General features: G+C 44.3%; 1 protein-coding gene across 1 annotated transcript in view; it reads left to right on the top strand.

Annotated features, from left to right (window-relative positions):
• The window catches only part of LOC143288294 (pre-rRNA 2'-O-ribose RNA methyltransferase FTSJ3-like), a 60,517-nt gene that overhangs the window by 24,665 nt on the left and 20,486 nt on the right, over positions 1 to 15,366 (top strand). Inside the window, exons 10-17 of the mRNA XM_076596641.1 lie at positions 5,042 to 5,155; positions 7,628 to 7,763; positions 8,394 to 8,629; positions 9,173 to 9,272; positions 10,016 to 10,109; positions 11,806 to 11,961; positions 12,921 to 12,953; positions 14,380 to 14,503. Of these exons, the coding sequence (XP_076452756.1) occupies positions 5,042 to 5,155; positions 7,628 to 7,763; positions 8,394 to 8,629; positions 9,173 to 9,272; positions 10,016 to 10,109; positions 11,806 to 11,961; positions 12,921 to 12,953; positions 14,380 to 14,503 (993 nt within the window). The remainder of the gene's footprint in view (positions 1 to 5,041; positions 5,156 to 7,627; positions 7,764 to 8,393; positions 8,630 to 9,172; positions 9,273 to 10,015; positions 10,110 to 11,805; positions 11,962 to 12,920; positions 12,954 to 14,379; positions 14,504 to 15,366) is intronic.

Genomic DNA, 15,366 nt, shown 5'->3' with positions numbered 1-15,366 from the left:
GACACAGATGATACATAGTGTGTCCAGTCAGATGACACAGCAGATGAGATACATAGTGTGTCCAGTCAGATGACACAGATGATACATAGTGTGTCCAGCCAGATGACACAGATGATACATAGTGTGTCCAGTCAGATGACACAGATGATGATACATAGTGTGTCCAGTCAGATGACACAGATGATGATACATAATGTGTCCAGTCAGATGACACAGATGATGATACATAGTGTGTCCAGTCAGATGACACAGATGATACATAGTGTGTCCAGTCAGATGTCACAGATGATACATAGTGTGTCCAGTCAGATGACACAGCAGATGATACATAGTGTGTCCAGTCAGATGACACAGATGATACATAGTGTGTCTAGTCAGATGACACAGATGATACATAGTGTGTCCAGTCAGATGACACAGATGATACATAGTGTGTCCAGTCAGATGACACAGCAGATGATACATAGTGTGTCCAGTCAGATGACACAGATGATACATAGTGTGTCCAGTCAGATGACACAGATGATACATAGTGTGTCCAGCCAGATGACACAGATGATACATAGTGTGTCCAGTCAGATGTCACAGATGATACATAGTGTGTCGAGTCAGATGACACAGATGATACATAGTGTGTCCAGTCAGATGACACAGATGATGCATAGTGTGTCCAGTCAGATGACACAGATGATACATAGTGTGTCCAGCCAGATGACACAGATGATACATAGTGTGTCCAGTCAGATGACACAGCAGATGATACATAGTGTGTCCAGTCAGATGACACAGATGATACATAGTGTGTCCAGTCAGATGACACAGATGATGCATAGTGTGTCCAGTCAGATGACACAGATGATACATAGTGTGTCCAGTCAGATGACACAGCAGATGATACATAGTGTGTCCAGTCAGATGACACAGCAGATGATACATAGTGTGTCCAGTCAGATGACACAGATGATACATAGTGTGTCCAGTCAGATGACACAGATGATACATAGTGTGTCCAGTCAGATGACACAGATGATACACAGTGTGTCCAGTCAGATGACACAGCAGATGATACATAGTGTGTCCAGTCAGATGACACAGATGATACATAGTGTGTCCAGCCAGATGACACAGATGATACATAGTGTGTCCAGTCAGATGTCACAGATGATACATAGTGTGTCCAGTCAGATGACACAGATGATACATAGTGTGTCCAGTCAGATGACACAGATGATACATAGTGTGTCCAGTCAGATGACACAGCAGATGATACATAGTGTGTCCAGTCAGATGACACAGCAGATGATACATAGTGTGTCCAGTCAGATGACACAGATGATGCATAGTGTGTCCAGTCAGATGACACAGATGATACATAGTGTGTCCAGTCAGATGACACAGATGATACATAGTGTGTCCAGTCAGATGACACAGATGATACATAGTGTGTCCAGTCAGATGACACAGATGATACATAGTGTGTCCAGTCAGATGACACAGGTGATACATAGTGTGTCCAGTCAGATGACACAACAGATGACACACAGTGTTTCCAGTCAGATGACACAGATGATACATAGTGTGTCCAGTCAGATGACACAGATGATACATAGTGTGTCCAGTCAGATGACACAGATGATACATAGTGTGTCCAGTCAGATGACACAGCAGATGATACATAGTGTGTCCAGTCAGATGACACAGATGATACATAGTGTGTCCAGTCAGATGACACAGATGATACATAGTGTGTCCAGTCAGATGACACAGATGATGACACATAGTGTGTCCAGTCAGATGACACAGCAGATGATACATAGTGTGTCCAGTCAGATGACACAGATGATACATAGTGTGTCCAGTCAGATGACACAGATGATGATACATAGTGTGTCCAGTCAGATGACACAGATGATACATAGTGTGTCCAGTCAGATGACACAGCAGATGATACATAGTGTGTCCAGTCAGATGACACAGATGATACATAGTGTGTCCAGTCAGATGACACAGCAGATGATACATAGTGTGTCCAGTCAGATGACACAGCAGATGATACATAGTGTGTCCAGTCAGATGACACAGATGATACATAGTGTGTCCAGTCAGATGACACAGATGATACATAGTGTGTCCAGTCAGATGACACAGATGATACACAGTGTGTCCAGTCAGATGACACAGATGATACACAGTGTGTCCAGTCAGATGACACAGCAGATGATACATAGTGTGTCCAGCCAGATGACACAGATGATACATAGTGTGTCAGTCAGATGACACAGATGATACATAGTGTGTCCAGTCAGATGACACAGCAGATGATACATAGTGTGTCCAGTCAGATGACACAGATGATACATAGTGTGTCCAGTCAGATGACACAGCAGATGATACATAGTGTGTCCAGCCAGATGACACAGATGATACATAGTGTGTCCAGTCAGATGTCACAGATGATACATAGTGTGTCCAGTCAGATGACACAGCAGATGATACATAGTGTGTCCAGTCAGATGACACAGATGATACATAGTGTGTCCAGTCAGATGACACAGATGATACATAGTGTGTCCAGCCAGATGACACAGCAGATGATACATAGTGTGTCCAGCCAGATGACACAGCAGATGATACATAGTGTGTCCAGTCAGATGACACAGCAGATGATACATAGTGTGTCCAGCCAGATGACACAGATGATACATAGTGTGTCCAGTCAGATGACACAGATGATGATACATAGTGTGTCCAGTCAGATGACACAGATGATGATACATAATGTGTCCAGTCAGATGACACAGATGATGATACATAGTGTGTCCAGTCAGATGACACAGATGATACATAGTGTGTCCAGTCAGATGACACAGATGATACATAGTGTGTCCAGTCAGATGTCACAGATGATGATACATAATGTGTCCAGTCAGATGACACAGATGATGATACATAGTGTGTCCAGTCAGATGACACAGATGATACATAGTGTGTCCAGTCAGATGACACAGATGATACATAGTGTGTCCAGTCAGATGTCACAGATGATACATAGTGTGTCCAGTCAGATGACACAGCAGATGATACATAGTGTGTCCAGTCAGATGACACAGATGATACATAGTGTGTCTAGTCAGATGACACAGATGATACATAGTGTGTCCAGTCAGATGACACAGCAGATGATACATAGTGTGTCCAGTCAGATGTCACAGATGATACATAGTGTGTCCAGTCAGATGACACAGATGATACATAGTGTGTCCAGTCAGATGACACAGATGATACATAGTGTGTCCAGTCAGATGACACAGATGATACATAGTGTGTCCAGTCAGGTGTCACAGATGATACATAGTGTGTCCAGTCAGATGACACAGATGATACATAGTGTGTCCAGTCAGATGACACAGATGATGCATAGTGTGTCCAGCCAGATGACACAGATGATACATAGTGTGTCCAGTCAGATGACACAGATGATACATAGTGTGTCCAGTCAGATGACACAGCAGATGATACATAGTGTGTCCTGTCAGATGACACAGATGATACATAGTGTGTCCAGTCAGATGACACAGATGATGCATAGTGTGTCCAGTCAGATGACACCGATGATACATAGTGTGTCCAGTCAGATGACACAGATGATACATAGTGTGTCCAGTCAGATGACACAGATGATACACAGTGTGTCCAGTCAGATGACACAGCAGATGATACATAGTGTGTCCAGTCAGATGACACAGATGATACATAGTGTGTCCAGCCAGATGACACAGATGATACATAGTGTGTCCAGTCAGATGTCACAGATGATACATAGTGTGTCCAGTCAGATGACACAGATGATACATAGTGTGTCCAGTCAGATGACACAGATGATACATAGTGTGTCCAGTCAGATGACACAGCAGATGATACATAGTGTGTCCAGTCAGATGACACAGCAGATGATACATAGTGTGTCCAGTCAGATGACACAGATGATGCATAGTGTGTCCAGTCAGATGACACAGATGATACATAGTGTGTCCAGTCAGATGACACAGATGATACATAGTGTGTCCAGTCAGATGACACAGATGATGACACATAGTGTGTCCAGTCAGATGACACAGCAGATGATACATAGTGTGTCCAGTCAGATGACACAGGTGATACATAGTGTGTCCAGTCAGATGACACAGATGATACATAGTGTGTCCAGCCAGATGACACAGATGATACATAGTGTGTCCAGTCAGATGACACAGATGATACATAGTGTCTCCTGTCAGATGACACAGATGATACATAGTGTGTCCAGTCAGATGACACAGATGATACAGTGTGTCCAGTCAGATGACACAGATGATGCATAGTGTGTCCAGTCAGATGACACAGATGATACATAGTGTGTCCAGTCAGATGACACAGATGATACATAGTGTGTCCAGTCAGATGACACAGATGATACAGTGTGTCCAGTCAGATGACACAGATGATGCATAGTGTGTCCAGTCAGATGACACAGATGATACATAGTGTGTCCAGTCAGATGACACAGATGATACATAGTGTGTCCAGTCAGATGACACAACAGATGACACATAGTGTGTCCAGTCAGATGACACAGCAGATGATACATAGTGTGTCCAGTCAGATGACACAGATGATACATAGTGTGTCCAGTCAGATGACACAACAGATGACACACAGTGTTTCCAGTCAGATGACACAGATGATACATAGTGTGTCCAGTCAGATGACACAGATGATACATAGTGTGTCCAGTCAGATGACACAGGTGATACATAGTGTGTCCAGTCAGATGACACAGGTGATACATAGTGTGTCCAGTCAGATGACACAGATGATACATAGTGTGTCCTGTCAGATGACACAGATGACACATAGTGTGTCCTGTCAGATGACACAGATGATACATAGTGTGTCCAGTCAGATGACACAGATGATACACAGTGTGTCCAGTCAGATGACACAGATGATGACACAGTAGCGCACTGAAGCAGATAGTGTCAGCGTTGATATGATGTTTCAGAGGGGAGGAGGGGAGTGACCAGGAAGAGGAGGAGGAAGACCATGAGGAGGAGGAGGAGGAGTGGGAGGAGGCTCTGGCTAAAGCCCACGAGGAAGATCGACTGCGAAGCAAGCGGTGTGTACTGGTCTCTTTCTGTGTGTGTGTGTGTGTGTGTGTGTATGTGTGTATGTGGACTCGTTGTGTGTGTGTGTGTGTGTGGACTGCGTTATGTGTGTGTGTGTGTGTGGACTGCGTTAAGTGTGTGTGTGTGTGTGGATTGCATTTTGTGTTTGTGTGTGTGTGTGTATGTGGACTGCGTTATGTGTGTGTGTGTGTGTGTGTGTGTGTGTGTGTGTGTGTGTGGATTGCATTATGTGTGTGTGTTTGTGTGTATGTGTGGACTGCATTATGTGTGACTTTCGTGACTAACATAATGAATGACCGTCTAACTTCTGGAAACTTTCCTGATTCATACAGGTGTTCTCTGGTAAAACCTCTGCTAAAGAAGCCTTCCCTTGATCCTGACGATATGAAGAATTACCGCCCTGTTTCTGTCTAAATTGTTAGAGCGTCTCGTTCTTTTGCAGCTTAGTGACCATTTGACTCACAACAACGTACTCAGCCCTTTCCAGTCAGCATACAGACCTCATCATAGCACTGAAAACCGCACTTGTAAAGATCATGGATGGTATTTTAACATCCCTTGACAATAGTAAAATATGTGTTCTTACACTGCTTGATCTTTCTGCTGCTTTTGATACCACTGACCATGCTATCTTGCTAAACAGACTTAGATACTCCTTTGGCATCTCTGGCTCCGCACTGTCATGGTTCCAATCCTACCTTAAAAACAGAACAGAAGCAGTCACGGCAAATGGCCATAAATCTTTCCCATCAACATCTATTTATGGTGTTCCGCAAGGATCTGTGCTAGGACCTGTTCTGTTTATTCTCTATACTCATCCACTTTTCGATGTTGTCAAAAAACATTCTGTAAATCACCATGCCTTTGCTGACGATAACCAGCTCTACAAAGAAACGACTTTTTCCGATCTTGACTCTTCCATTTGGGAACTTCAACGGTGTATTGTTGATGTCAAGGCTTGGATGAATCAAAACAAACTACAGTGAAATGATTGTAAAACTGAAGCTATTATTATTTCTTCAAGCAAACTGTCTGTAAACAACTCCTTGCCTTCCTCTCTTAAAATTGGAGATTCAGATGTAGACTTTGTATCTTCAGTGAAGAATCTGGGTGTGACGTTTGATTCAAACCTTTCAATGAAGAAACACGTAAACAATCTCTGCAAGGCTGCATACTTTAAAATTCGAAAGATCAGTTCCATCCGACATCTCCTTACTACTCAAGCAACACAAACTCTGGTGTGCTGTCTTGTGTTGTCCAGATTAGATTACTGTAACTCACTCCTCATTGGTTGTCCTAGATACTGAATACAAAAACTCCAGAAAGATCAAAACGCAGGAGCAAGATTAATTTTTAGAACCAAAAAGACTGACAGTATCACTCATCTTCTGCGTTCTCTCCACTGGTTACCAATTTCTGCCCGCATTCAGTACAAAGTTGCAATTCTCACCTTCAACTCCATTTTGGGTGCTGCTCCTCAGTATCTGAGAGAATTGATTCAAACCTACACACCCCGTCGACAACTCAGATCATCTTCCGATTCACGGCGGCTTCTTGCTCCCCGTGTTAAAACCCGACCCTACGGTGATTCTTCCTTTTCTTATTCAGCTCCATATATCTGGAACAGTTTATCTCATGATCTTCGCCACTCTCCTTCATTTCAATCTTTCAAAACTGGTCTGAAAACACATCTTTTTTGAAAACGCCTATCCATAGACCTTCCACACCTTTCCAGTTACAAGCCATGCAAACTCTCTCTCTTTTGTTGTGTGTGTGCGTGTGTAATTATGTAATACGCGTAGTCTCTGGATCTGTTTTATATCATTGTGCGCTGAATCATCATTTTTCTTCTTTCTTTTGTGAGTTATTGTGCGCGCGCATGTGTGTGTGTGTGTGTGTTTGATGTTTATTGTAAAGCGCTTTGAGCTCTCTTCAAGGGAGGAAAGCACTCAAGAAATGTCCATTATTATTATTATTTTTTTTTTTTAAATTATTTTTAAAAATTTTATTATTACTATGTGTGTGTGTATGTGTGTGTGTGTGTGTGTGTATACAAGTGTGTGTGTGTTGACTGCATTATGTGTGTGTGTGTGGGGGGGGGGGGACTGCATTGTGTGTGTGTGTGTTGTTTCGATAACCCACTGAATGCTGACATGGATTTCAAGATCTTAAACGTGGATATTTGACCTGCATACGTATACTCTCAAAGGTGGTTTAGGCACTAGCAGGACTGCACATATGTTGAACTGGGAGATCAGAAAAATCTCCCTTTACCCGCCAGGCGCCTTTAGAGAGATTCGAACCTGGGACCCATAGATTGAAAATCCAACGCTTTAGCCACCTGGCTATTGCACCCTGGAGTGTATGCAAACTGGATTCTCCATCTAGAAATGTGAAACAGTGCTAAAGATGTGGACAGTTGTGAAGAAGAGGAAATAAACGTCACCATTGTTGGCTGGCAGGAAGAAGCGGAAGGAACGGAAGCTGCTGTCCAGAAAGCGAATGCGGCTGGACATGAAGATGGACATACCTGGCGATCGCCTTGACTACGGCGACGATGGGGGCGTCTTCAGTCTGGCCAAGATTCGAACCAAACAGGTGTGTGTGTGTGTGCGTGTGCGTGCGTGCGTGCGTGCGTGCGTGCGTGTGTGTGTGTGAGACAGAGTTAAGTGTGTGTATGTGAGTTAGTGAGTGAGTGAGTGTGTGTGTGTGTGTGTGTGTGTGTGCATGTTTGTGTGTGTGTGTGTCTGTGTGCATGTTTGTGTGTGTGCGCGTGCCCATCACAGGATGTGTTTGGGGCTGTGTGTAGACATGATGTTGGTGACAGTGACACTGGCAGTGATGACAGTTGAATGATGGTGACAGTAATTATCATGACAGTCGTGGCATTGGCAACAATGAAAAGTGACAGTGATGGTGACAGTGACACTGGCAGTGATGACAGTTGAATGATGGTGACAGTAATTATCATGACAGTCGTGGCATTGGCAACAATGAAAAGTGACAGTGATGGTGACAGTGACACTGGCAGTGATGACAGTTGAATGATGGTGACAGTAATTATCATGACAGTCGTGGCATTGGCAACAATGAAAAGTGACAGTGACAGTGACGACTAAGGACAACAGCAGTTCAAACCGACCCAGAACAACAACCCCATCCCCCCCACAACCCCTCCCTCCCCCAAGAGAAGAACCACCACCACCACCCGCACCCATGTGTCTGCAGGCCCTGGACCAGGTGCAACAAGGAGACGTCAGTTTCATGGACGGTGACATCATGGAGGACGCTGATGACGACGATGACGCGGACGTTGTGATGAAGAAGCGGCGCCGGCTGATGGAGGCCTATGACAAGCAGAGCCGGAACTACCAGGACCCCACGGAGTACCCCAGTGAGGAGGAGGGCGAGGAGGAACCCTCCCTCACCCACCTGCAGGGCGCTGACCAGGAGGCTGGGGAAAGGTCACTGCACTTCCACTTTCACTTTCATTTTCTTCTTCCTCCTCTTCTTCTTCCCCTTCCTCTTCTTCCTCCTCTTCCTCTCTCTTCTCTTCTTCTTCCTGCTCTTCTTCTTCCTCCTCTTCCTCTTCTTACTCCTCTTCTTCTTCTTCCTCCTCTTCTTCTTCCTCCTCATCCTCTTATTCCTCCTCTTCTTATTATCATTGTCCTCATCGTTATCATTGTCCTCATCATCATTGTCCTCATCATTATCATTGTCATCATCATTATCATTGTCCTCATCGTTATCATTGTCCTCATCGTTATCATTGTCATCATCATTATCATTGTCCTCATCATTATCATTGTCCTCATCATTAAAAAGAGCGGAGGGCTGTGTGTTTCAGTGAGGACGGGGCGAGGGGCGTTGACCACAATCCCTGTCATCATTATCATTGTCCTCATCATTATCATTGTTGTCATCATTATCATTGTCCTCATCATTATCATTGCCCTCATCGTTATCATTGTCATCATCAGTAAAAAGAGCGGAGGGCTGTGTTTCAGTGAGGACGAGGTGGGTGGAATTGACCACAACCCCCTGGTGGTGGAGATGGATTCCAAGGCAAGCCGTGACCGTGCACGCACTGCCGCCTGGTTCAGCAAGGTCAGGGCCGTTCAAGGTCATAGCGATGCGTCCTTGACCTCTTGTTGCTGGGTCAAGGTCGTACGAGGTTGTTGTGCTTTTTGGCGCCGTTTGGTGTGGGTGATGTTGAGGTGGAAGGTAGTTCTGTGTGTGGATGTGTATACATGTGTGTGAGTATGAGTTGCTGTTGATGTTGTATATAATGTGATATGTTGAAGACGGCCTGGTGTAATATCTGGGTGCGATTGTAATCACAGGATGTGTGTGTGTAATATCACAGTGTGTGTGTGTGTGTGTGTGTGTGTAAGATGTGTGTGCAGTATCACAGGATGTGTGTGAGTAAGATGTGTGTGTGTGTGTAATATCACAGGATATGTGTGTGTAATATCACAGGATGTGTGTGTGATGTCACAGGATGTGTGTGTGATGTCACAGGATGTGTGTGTGTGATGTCACAGGATGTGTGTTGATGTCACAGGATGTGTGTTGATGTCATAGGATGTGTGTGATGTCACAAAATGTATGTGATGTCACAGGATATGTGTGTGATGTCACAGGATGTGTGTTGACGTCACAGGATGTGATGATGTCACAAGATGTGTGTGTGTGTGTGTGTGTGTGTTTGTCATGTCACAGGATGTGTGTTGATGTCATATGATGTGTGTTGATGTCACAGGATGTGTGTTGATGTCATATGATGTGTGTTGATGTCACAGGATGTGTGTTGATGTCACAGGATGTGTGTGATGTCTGTGATGTCACAGGATGTCTTTGAGGGGGTGGAGAAGGAGGGGGATGAGGCCACAGAGTTACGGGCCATGACTGCCAACTACGAGCAACAAGGGGGCACCGTCCTGGGTAACTGCTCTGGTCTTGTGTCAGTGTGTGCGCTTGATTGTGGGCATGGGTGTGTGTGTTTGTGTGTGTGCTTGCCTGTGTGCGTGCTTGCATGTGTAAGTATGTGTGTGTGTGTGTGCATGCCTGTGTATGTGTATGCATGTGCATTAGTAGTGCATAAAACAGTGTGCCTGGCATATAAACCTCTTTTCTGTCACTACTGTAAAATGTAGTGATAAGAAACTCCAGGGAGAGCTGGACAGTACAAGGTCTTCAGAGAAGAAGCCCCCCTCAGTCAAGTGTTTCGGTCCTTAACTCCTTACACTCTAAGGGAGCAGGGCCGCACCCAGGTCATGACTGCTCGATGCCCTTGTATTGCTGCCTTATATTTTATTTCAGTGTTTTCCTGGTCCTCAGCAGGTTCGAACCCGCGCCTCCAGGGTGGTTGCCGCTTCAGGACTGAGTCACCTTTTCTGGCAGACATTTTAACCACTGAGCCATTGTAAGCCAAGTTTGAGTTGAGAAATTGAATCCTAGTGAAGTTTATTTTCATTCCTCCTCGACCAGATCCAGCTGGAACTCTTTTCTGCTGCTTCTGCTATTGCCTTGAGAGCCCATGTCCTCTTTCTGCCAGAAATCGACAGCTGTTTCATGAGGCTGTAGGCAGATGCTCCTACAAACCCTCTTGCACCAATCTCTATGGCGAGGACTTTGGCTTGGAAGCCAGATTCTCTCAGGCTGCTGGCTGGACTAGCATGCTTCTCGGTCTTGTAGATGTAGGCTTCCTCCATTCTGCTTTTGTATGGCATGGTGAGCTCAGTCAGAATCATTTCGTTGCCTTGGAGTGGAGCACCATGTCAGGTCTCATGCCGCTCTTGCTGATGATTTCCGGGTGTTTCTTCCCCTCTGGTAGGTCAAATGTGCTATAGTACTGCATAAAACAGTGTATCTGGCATCAGCAGTACCAGCATCAGCTTACACATGTGACCGTTGCGACAGAGACTGTCTCTCTCGCATCGGTCTCTACAGTCACAGGCGATGCTGCTTGGTCCAAGCAGACAGCCCAGTTAGACATTAGGTTGGATATACTCTATCCATGGTCAGCCATGACCGAAGGAGGCCTACTACTGGCATATAAACCTCTTTTCTGTCACTACTGTAAAATGTAGTGCTATAGTAGTGCATAAAACAGTGTGTCTGGCAAATAAACCTCTTTTCTGTTACTACTATAAAATGTAGTGCTATAGTAGTGCATAAAACAGTGTGCATGGTATATAAACCTCTTTTCTATCACTGCATCCTACAAGGTCATACCATTCACTGCATCTTACAAGGTCATACCATTTACTGCATCCTACAAGGTCATACCATTCACTGCATCCTACAAGGTCATACCATTCACTGCCAAGGTCATACCATTTACTGCATCCTACAAGGTCATACCATTCACTGCCAAGGTCATACCATTCACTGCATCCTACAAGGTCATACCATTCACTGCATCCTACAAGGTCATACCATTCACTGCCAAGGTCATACCATTAACTGCGTGCTACAAGGTCAAGGTCATACCATTCACTGCATCCTACAAGGTCATACCATTCACTGCATTCACCACAGAGGGTTTTTTTTTTTTGGGGGGGGGGGGGAGGTGGGGAGTGTGTGTGTGTGGGGAGGGTGTTGATAATTTTTTTTAAAATTGTATTTATGCCTGCAGACAAGCCCAAAACAGTGACCTTTGCTGAAGAGGTGAAAGACAGTGATGACGATGATGGTTCATCCGAGGATGAAGACGAGGACATGGAGCAGTGGGAGGATGAAGACAGTGATTCAGATGATGGGCTGAATGTGGGGCAGTCTTCCTCACAGTCAGGTATTTCTGGGAGTGTGTGTGTCTGTGTGTGTGTGTGTGTGTGTGTGTGTGTGTGTGTGAGACAGTGATTCAGATGATGGGCTGAATGTGGGGCAGTCTTCCTCACAGTCAGGTATTTCTGGGAGTGTGTGTGTCTGTGTGTGTGTGTGTGTGTGTGTGTGTGTGTGTGAGACAGTGATTCAGATGATGGGCTGAATGTGGGGCAGTCTTCCTCACTGTCAGGTATTTCTGGGAGTGTGTGTGTCTGTGTGTGTGTGTGTGTGTGTCTGTGTGTGTGTCTGTGGTATGTGTGTGTGTGTGTGACTGTGTGTGTGTGTGTGACTGTGTGTGTGTCTGTGTCTGTGTCTGTGGTATGTGTGTGTGTCTGTCTGTGTCTGTGGTATGTGTGTGTGTGTGAGATGTGTTTGATGTGTGTGTGTGTCTGTGTTACGTATGTGTGTGTGTGATGTGTGTGTCTGTGTGTGTGTCTGTCTGATGTGTGTGTGTGTGTGTCTGTGTCTGATGTGTATGTGCATGCATGTGTGTGTGTGTGTGTGTGACTGTGTGTGACTGTGTGTGTGTGTGTGTCTGAAGTATGTGTGTGTGTGTTTGGTGTGTGTGTGTCTGTGTCTGTCTGTCTGATGTGTGTGTGTGATGTGTGTGTGATGTGTGTGTGTGTTTGGTGTGTGTGTGTCTGTGTGTGTGGTGTGTGTGTGTATGTTTGATGTGTGTGTTTTGTGTGGTGTGTGGTGTGTGTGTGTGTGTGTGTTGATATAATGGATGTAGATTTTTGTTACATGTGTATGTGTGGATTTAACAGATAGCTTTGTCTTTGATAAGTGCATTGATGAACTTTTTGGAAGTGGAACAAATGCAAAAAGTATATATCTGTTTTAACATTAAATGGAATAGGTCTGTTCTGTTGTAAGCAGATACTAAAGTAGGTTTCTTTATCTTTTTTTTTTCTTTTCCAATTTCAGGTTCAGTGTCTTCGAAGTCAGCATCCAAAGATGGTATGTTTTCTCAGTGTTCTCTTTGTGTGAATGGTTTTCTTTTCTTTCAAACCAAGTGTGGATGGTTTTCTTTCAGACCAAGTGTGGATGGTTTTCTTTCAGACCAAGTGTGGATGGTTTTCTTTCAGACCAAGTGTGAATGGTTTTCTTTCAGACCAAGTGTGGATGGTTTTCTTTCAGACCAAGTGTGAATGGTTTTCTTTCAGACCAAGTGTGAATGGTTTTCTTTCAGACCAAGTGTGAATGGTTTTCTTTTCTTTCAGACCAAGTGTGGATGGTTTTCTTTCAGACCAAGTGTGGATGGTTTTCTTTCAGACCAAGTGTGAATGGTTTTCTTTCAGACCAAGTGTGAATGGTTTTCTTTTCTTTCAAACCAAGTGTGGATGGTTTTCTTTTCTTTCAAACCAAGTGTGGATGGTTTTCTTTCAAACCAAGTGTGGATGGTTTTCTTTTCTTTCAAACCAAGTGTGGATGGTTTTCTTTTCTTTCAAACCAAGTGTGGATGGTTTTCTTTCAAACCAAGTGTGGATGGTTTTCTGTTCTTTCAAACAAAATGTGGATGGTTTTCTTTTCTTTCTAACAAAGTGTGGATGGTTTTCTTTCAAACCAAATGTGGAAGTCTTCAGGACTCAGTGCAGATGGAAGGAAAAGGGAAAAAGATGAAAGAACCACCCACCCCTACCCCCCGAAAAACTCGTGACTTACATGATTTCTGATATCAGTGTGCATTGACATGCTTTAAATACCAAATGTTGATTTTATATTTCACTGGTAGCTCACATCTTTTTGCAGTTTCATTGTTTGGTTTCAGAGCATAGTTCTTTGGAAGGGAGGATAAACTGAGGGTCCCCGTGTGCAGCATGAATGTAGCAAATGTAAAAGAACCCATGGCAACGACACAGTTGTCCTTGGCAAAATGATGTAGAAAAATGCACTGTGATAGTGAAATGAATACATTTGCACACACACACGCACACGCATACGCACACATGCATGCACACGCACACGCACATGCAAATGGTGTTGCAGTATTAGACATTGAGGTTGTACCAGTGACCTTGATGATGATGATGATGATGATGATGACGATGTGTGTGTTACAGACATGGAGGTGGTAGCAATGACCTTAATGATGATGATGACGATGATGATGATGATGATGATGATGACGACGTGTGTGTTACAGACATGGAGGTGGTAGCAGTGACGTTAATGATGATGATGACGATGATGATGATGATGATGATGATGATGACGTGTGTGTTACAGACATGGAGGTGGTACCGGTGTCGTTAATGATGATGATGATGACGATGACGATGATAATGATGACGATGACGACGTGTGTGTTACAGACATGGAGGTGGTAGCAGTGACGTTAATGATGACGATGATGATGATGATGATGATGACGTGTGTGTTACAGACATGGAGGTGGTACCGGTGTCCAGCCAGGACCTGACTCTGGACGCTGTGGGTCTGGCCATGGGAACGGCCATGGTGCGCTCAAAGAAACGTCGACGGGACATGATCGAGAGTGGCTACCACAGGTTGTCTCCCTTGCTTGCTCTGCTCTCTCTCACTCTTTCTCTCTCTCTCTCTCTTTCTTCTTTTCTCTCTCTCTCTTTTTTCTTCTTTTCTTTCTCTCTCTCTCTTTCTGTTCTCTCTTTCTGTCTCCTTTTCACTCTCTTTCTCTCTTCTCTATCTTTATCTCTCACTCTTTCTCTCTCTCTCTCTCTCTCTCTCTCACTCTTTCTTTTCTCTCTTTCTGTCTCTCTTTTTTCTTCTCTCTCTTTTTCTTCTTTTCTCTCTCTCTGTCTCTTTCTTTTTTCTCTCTCTGTCTCTCCTTTTCACTCCCTTTCTCTATCTTTAGTTTATCTCATGCTTCTCTCTCTCTCTTTCTTTTCACTCTTTCTCTCTTTCTATCCTGCTCTTCTCTCTCTCTCTTCTTCTCTCTCTTTTTCTACTCTTTCTCTCTTTTTTCTCTATCTCTCTTCTCTCTCTCTCTGTCTCCCCCCCCCCCCCTTCTCTCTTTCTGATGGCAGAATGGTTTAGATGTTCATCTACTAATTGAGTTCTTGAAGGTCTGGATTCAAATCCCGCTCTCTCTTTCTCCAAGTTTTGAAAATCAAACTGAGTGTGGTGCGGTGGTTGACAGGTAGTGTTACAAAGTGTGGTGGTTGACAGGTAGTGTTATGATGAAGTGTGGTGGTTGACAGGTTGTGTTATGAAGTGTGGTGGTTGACAGGTAGTGTTATGATGAAGTGTGGTGGTTGACAGGTAGTGTTATGATGAAGTGTGGTGGTTGACAGGTAGTGTTATGATGAAGTGTGGTGGTTGGCAGGTAGTGTTATGATGAAGTGTGGTGGTTGGCAGGTAGTGTTATGAAGTGTGGTGGTTGACAGGTAGTGTT

The sequence above is a fragment of the Babylonia areolata genome, chromosome 12 (assembly GCF_041734735.1).
Source record: "Babylonia areolata isolate BAREFJ2019XMU chromosome 12, ASM4173473v1, whole genome shotgun sequence".
NCBI lineage: Eukaryota > Metazoa > Mollusca > Gastropoda > Neogastropoda > Buccinidae > Babylonia > Babylonia areolata.
This window is presented reverse-complemented; position numbering and strand designations above follow the sequence as displayed.